The sequence below is a fragment of the Lytechinus variegatus genome, chromosome 2, assembly GCF_018143015.1.
Source record: "Lytechinus variegatus isolate NC3 chromosome 2, Lvar_3.0, whole genome shotgun sequence".
In the NCBI taxonomy this organism is placed as follows: Eukaryota; Metazoa; Echinodermata; class Echinoidea; order Temnopleuroida; family Toxopneustidae; genus Lytechinus; species Lytechinus variegatus.
Genome location: NC_054741.1, coordinates 32,439,309 through 32,445,988, shown reverse-complemented (window position 1 = coordinate 32,445,988; position 6,680 = coordinate 32,439,309). Strand labels below are relative to the sequence as shown.

The window sequence follows — 6,680 nt, the reverse complement described above, 5'->3', positions numbered from 1 at the left end:
CATCCTTTCCAGGCGACGTGGGGTGCTCAATCGAAGCGTACTTTGGAGCAGTTTCTTTGATTTTTATCTAATATTTCTTAAAAATGGAAGGAGATGTATAAAATATTTTTGGTATATTTGTATTGTATGAATCATTGCCTTTCTTTTAATATATGATTGTTTTTACACCGGTCAGGGTCTTTAAAATGATATACTAACTGGGCAGGGGTAGTTTCACGAAGAGTTCACTGAAGGCTGTAAACTGGTCATGCTTATATATTTTTGAGTGGTGGTATGTAACATAATTAATACTATAATAGTCAGATCATGAGTAACTCATTGTGAAGAACCCCCTCGAGTATTGTTTTCTAAGACTTGGCAGCACTGAGCCCTGCTAATAATGAACTGCAACCAATATCACAAACTGAGTTTACAAATAAAACTTTTACTGCAGTGAGCTGGGCCCAAATTACCAACCACCAGAAACATTGTTTTCATGGTGCATTCAGGTGGGCTTGATAAAGGAGGGGGGGGGGTCACCTTTTCAGATTGACGGTGTAAAAAATGTAGGGTTTTTGTTACATTCTCAGAAATAAAGAGAATATAGGAAGGCAATAGTTTAAGTCAACAGGATAACTAAGATGATTGGGGCAGGAAACAATTAAAGAGATAGAACAGAAGGAAGAAGGACACAAAGAAGACAATTTGGAGGATAGTATAAATAGAAAAATAATTTCATGCAATTCAGCCCACAATGGCATCATTCAAGCAATCATTTGAGAATGGTCAATAATTAGGGCCAAGCACGCTGCATCGTCAAGCATGACAAGAAATTAGTACCCGCCTCAAAAAGCATTCAATCTCAAGACCATTCTGTCAAAGAAGCAGCACAAGAATCTTTCTCAAAGTCACTCTTTATACCCGCTAAGATAGCCGGATCTAACATTGCTTTTAACAACGCCTTACACATTGCCTTTGAGGCCACCATGGTCTGATTGTGTGCTTCCTCCGTCCCTGCCAGCTCTGCAAAGGACTGGGTGTTGGTGGCACTGGCAGCAATCGCAATGTCGTAGGCCGGTGCGATGGTCGGTACCACATGTGACACGTTGCCCGAGTCTGACGACCCGACTAGTCTCGTACTGGTCTCCTCGTTGGTACTGAATGTGCAGCCTAGTCCTTCGGCTTCTTCCTGATACAGAGCGGCGAGCTTGGGGCTGTTGCATAGGTTGGAGTAGGGTGTCGGGGTAAAGGCTATTTCTAGCTCGCATCCAGTGGCTCTGGCAGCTGCCTTGAAAGCTGCATCAGCTCGCTGCTGTAGGTGGGCCATTTCGATGTGGTCGGGAGCACGCAGGTAGAACTTCATCTCGGTTTTCTCTGGGATGATGTTGGGTTTTAATCCTCCATTGGTAATGATGCCTGTCAGAAGTAAAATAAAATAAATAAATTAACAAGCAACATTTTTATCTCATGCCATCTCCATTTCTTACTCATTAACTGTTACAGCAATGATGCTCTTCTGGCATAAGGCAGATGATATGAAGTTTTGAATTTAATTAACAAAATAATTCTTGTAAATAATGTGATTTCTAAGATTTTTTTTCAATAAAAACAGAATTATAAAAAAAAAATCATAAAATTATTGACAACTGCTGCAAAGAAATTCAAGTAATATATAAAATATTGCTACGAGATTTAGATAATAGGCAAACTCTGAACAAAGCAACCTCCACATTATTGTATGCCTGAGTAGGTTTAAAGTATGTTTGGTAAGCAAATAAACAAGTTTTTGAGCTAGTCATTAGGAGGGAAGTTGGTTCAACCAGAGGCACAGAGAAGTATAACCTTGTCAAGACAAATGTGAGTTTGAATTCATCCTAGGCGGGTGACTGAAGCTTGCATTGTTTGTTTGACCCGATCATTACTGAATCAATAAAACATTAAACTTTGGAATGCACACTTGGACATTGGCACGCCTTTCCTTGCTGAGTAAAGTAATTTTAAAACGGACATAAACATGGGAGTAAATTGATCATTGTAATTTGTATCTAGTTATACTCAGGTAAATTAAGTGTAAAATATAGTCATTTCCTAATAATAATAATATCATATTTTACCCAGGGTAGCCACTCCAGTTCAGAAATATTTTTGCTTAACATCAAGTTATTACTGAACCTAGGGTTAATCATAAAGTGGTTTGCTACAAACAAAATTATACACTACTGGTGAATGGTAACCTTTCTTGTATTAAACGAAGAACCCTAAATTTTATCTATTTTATCACAGTGAGAATGAATTTCCAAGAACCTTTTCAAATTTAGACAAAATAATTGCACATTCAGTCTGCTTTGCAATATGGAAAAGCAAAACTTATAGATTCAGCTTACAGGCAAGACCTTCCTTAAAACTGATTATGAACTAAAAGCATAATGCATCGATAGGAGGATCACTTACAATGGATCTGCATGTATGGCTTGAGCTGCTGTCTCAGTAATGAGATGTTATTGTAGCACAAGATGGCTGCATCCAGAGCGTTCCTTCCGTCCCAGGGACAAGTGGAAGCATGAGCTGCCTTGCCCTTGAAGCTAATAGTTTCCCTCATGATGGTCAGCATGACTGGCTTGGCGACATGGCAGGTAAATGGGATGAAGGTCACAGCAAGGTCAACGTCCTTGAAAAAGCCATCCTTGATCGCCTCCATCTTCTTTCCGTTGCCTTCCGAGTCCGGGGATCCGAGAACAGTCACCTGTTGGAACATCAGAGAAAAATGATGATTTGAGGGGAATGATGATTTACATAATAATCTTTCAAGGCTGTGCATGGTGTAGCTCCAGGATACTTGACTTCCCTTATAGAACAACGCCGTGTACGTCCTGGCTTGCGCTCATCTGGTACTGGTATCACTCTTCATGTACCCATCACACATCTAAGGGGATTTAGAGATTGTGCCTTTTCTTCTATTGCTCCACGCCTTTGGAACTCCCTCCCTTTTTCACTTCGTGAAATTGACAGCATAGAACTCTTTAAACCGTCTCTCAAAACTCACTTATTTCGGCAGATGAGTAGTGATTAACTTATTGGATGAGCCTGCGCCTTTTAATGTTTTTAACAGATATATGGCGCAATATGAATGCTGTGGATCATCATCATGTAAGTAGCAATAGAGTTTGAAAGATCGTTGGTCTTCACAAAGCATCCCTATCAGGACTACTGACTTCTTCTTTGCATGTATCACATAAATAATGAAAATAAAATAAAAGTATTGAAATCAGCTTTTAATGTTTAAGAATGAAGTCGCATACAGCAGGTTTCTCCATAGGGGAAGGCGGGGTAAGTTGAGCATAGGGGCAAGTTTAGCCACCAGCCCCAGGCCGATAATGAATGAGTCAGACATTGTGGTGGTGTCATGTATTGATGACCCATAGCATAACCCCTAACCCCACCACATTGTTTCCAACTTTGAAACAAAAAGTAGATTTTTAGAGTGAAAAATATGAATTTCAGCCAAAAAAGTAAAAAAGAGTGTGAAATAGATAAGTGCTTTATAAATACACACGTCTTTAAATATAAAAAAGACATAACAACATTATTAGTCCAGGTACGGATCTTCATTCTTGTCATAGTCTTTTACATGATGGATGCATAATAAATGTGTGGATACAAAATTATCGCACTAGGTTCAGACTGGGGTAAGTTGAGCCAAACAGCATGGGGCAAGTTGAGCCATGGTAATTCTTATGGTAATGTATCTTAAAAAACAAACAAACCATAAAAATTGATTGAAATGCAGGCTGAAAGGAGCAAATTTACATGACTGCTCTTTTCCTTTTACAGGATGTTAGTATTTATAGAGAATTAGCAAGTGAAAAGACTTTAAACAAAAAATTGACATGCTGGTTCTCCCCCATACATTTTGTACATAGTTTATGTGGCTCAACTTACCCCAGAAGGCGGCTCAAACTTACCCCATATATGGGGCAAGTTGAGCCATTTGACATCGTTTTTTTCAAAGGTCACGATGACTTTCAGTGTGGGGATAGAAAGTTGTATATAGGTGGAAAATATTTCAGAAGAATTGAATTCCAAGGCAACTTAGGCAAGGTACTTATTTCGACAAGATTATTAATCATATCAAATCTAACATGCAAAAAGCAAAAACTGTCACAACTTACCCCGCCTTCCCCTATATCAAATCTGTCTAAACCACCCTCACAATTTCACAAAATCTCTTAACAGGGGGGGGGGGGTACATAAGTCTCTCCCCGATCATTCAGGATAGCATTGCCATCAGTTGCACATACAACTACATGTATGTTCTATGCATGCAACTATGCAAGTGGAGATTATCAGGTTTCCTGATGCATAAATCTGAATTGCACTTGTAAGCTAATACTTGCAGATGAAATCATATTTGCTGTGAATTGTGCAATCTTTAGGACCTAAAATTATGTGTGCTCAGAGCTGTAGCCTGGGATTTCATTTAATGTGCAATGGATGGTAAGTGGTCCTAAAGCTACATACACCACTCAATTTCAAATGCGAACTCCCCATGTACATGTAGGCATGTATGGAACTCTGACTGAAGTGTAATAACTTTTCTAGAGACTGAAATAAATTCACGGTACAAAAGGACTTGCAAGTGTTTGCAATATGGCAGGACATATGGAAATATTTTAGAAACTGAGGTACAGGAAATACCGGTACAATATCTTTGCATGATGGAAACATTGCAATTTCCCTTCCAAATCTGGTGGCAAAATCAACTGGTGTTTGGAAAACATGGCAGGATTTTTCTTAATGAGTTTTGAATTTTGTGAGGTTTTCTTCTTTTGTAAAGAAAGTTCATACGTAGGCTACATGTACATTGTATGCAGCTTTTAAGTGTTCCCATAATACATTAACTGCAAAACAGTGATGTCCACTATTTTATGCTGCATGCAGAAGTTTAACTAGTAGCACATCAATGATGTGGAGCTCATCCGGCATCTCGCAACAAAATTAAACACAATATTAATTTCAGCCCAGTTGATACTGTGGTGACATAAATTGAGGATATAGAATTGAAATTGAAGAAGAAATGACATAGAAGCATTTTTTGTGATCTATAAATAAATTTCATATAAATTAAGTATTAATAATTATCTAGTCAAAGTTTCTAACTATGCGTAGAACCTTGGTGAACCTAATGTAGCTCTCAGATATTATGGAACAAAAATAACCAAAATCAATTAACAAATAAATAAGTAATTTTTGTGAGTTTTGAATATATATGAATAAATTAGCATATCTAATGAGTTTCAGATTTCTATGTTGAAATTTTGTATCACCACCTCAAGCTATATTTTTTTTTGGTCCAGTTCTTATCATCTATTTTTATTATAAATTAAAGACAAAAATCAAAGAGCCCCGTCAGGGGGATTTTGCATTAACACTCTAATATCAAATGGCGGCTGCACGAGGAAAAATAAAAAAATATACGAGGAAAAATAAAAAAAAATGTTAACAAACTCCTCAAAACAGACGGCTGCCAAAAGTGCCAGCTAGATCTAGATCTAGTTGCATGCATTATTTCATTGGCATTGGCGCATTTGCATTAATTATTGACACTTGCCATGCTTGTTTAGTTTGCTATTTAAAAAACAAGATAAAATTAAGAGTTCCCATACCTTTCCTAAAGTTCCTTTCTTGTCAATAGCTGCTTTTAGGCCCATAGCTGTAGCAACACAAGCCTCTGAAACTAAATTATGAGCTGTAGCATGACCAAGCTCTGGAAGCGCGTCGTACTCAGCCATCAGACACACGTGAACCCCTGACGGGCTGGAAGCCCCATCACCCCTGTCCGTACTTCCGTACGAAGCTCGAAATCCTGTGGGGCCAAGGAATTCGTCTACCGTGAATCCTCTCTCGCGAAAGAAGTTACACAGAATCTTGTGGGCATGAAACTCTTCCAAACCTAATTCTGGATTCCTCCATATTTCTTGGCCAATATCTCTGAAACTACTTGCTCCAGCGTCAATAGTTGAACAACAAATATTAAGTAATTCTTCCATCATAACGTCGTTCTTTTTTTGCTCCTATCTGATGAGTCGATCGCGCGCGGTATACCGGTATACGGTATATCGTGCATGCGTACGGTGCTTTTCGTGATGGGGGGGGGGGACCCCAAATAATATATTTTAGTCTTGAAATGTTTTCTTCTTTGTCTTTAAAACAAATTCACTTACGGTGTGCCCTTTGCTGTTTTAGAACCAAAAGTGCAGCCTATCAAAGTGATCACAAGATTTTACCGGTAACATTCATTTTGATTGGGGCAATTCCAATATAGGCCTACAGTGAAGTCACACAATTAAAAACACAATATTTTTCTTAAAGGTCAAATCCACCCGCCAGAAAAATGTTGATTTGAATCAATGCAATAGAGAAAATCTCACAAGCATAAAGCTGAAAATTTCACCAAACTATCGGATGTAAAATAATCAAGTTATGTTAAAGGGTTGGTCCAGGCTGAAAATGTTTATATCTTGATAAATAGAGTAAAATTCACAAAGCAAAATGCTGAAAATTTGATAAAAATCGGATAAAGTTATTAATTTTTTTAGATTTGCATTATTCCGGTGAAACAGTTCTTGGCATGTCTTAATGAATATTCATTGAGTGGGCTGATGATGTCATATCCCCATTTGTTCTTTTGAATTTTATTATAT

At 37.9% G+C, this 6,680-nt stretch overlaps 1 protein-coding gene across 1 annotated transcript; it reads right to left on the bottom strand.

The window, feature by feature from the left end:
- Positions 1 to 258: 258 nt before the first annotated feature.
- Positions 259 to 6,068, bottom strand: LOC121407879 (peptidase M20 domain-containing protein 2-like). Its single transcript, XM_041599113.1, has 3 exons — positions 5,643 to 6,068; positions 2,431 to 2,722; positions 259 to 1,395 (listed from the first exon to the last, which is right to left on the bottom strand). Exons 1-3 carry the CDS (start codon positions 6,027 to 6,029, stop codon positions 842 to 844), a joined length of 1,233 nt encoding a protein of 410 aa, XP_041455047.1. The 5' UTR covers positions 6,030 to 6,068; the 3' UTR covers positions 259 to 841.
- Between the last annotated feature and the right edge of the window lie 612 nt (positions 6,069 to 6,680).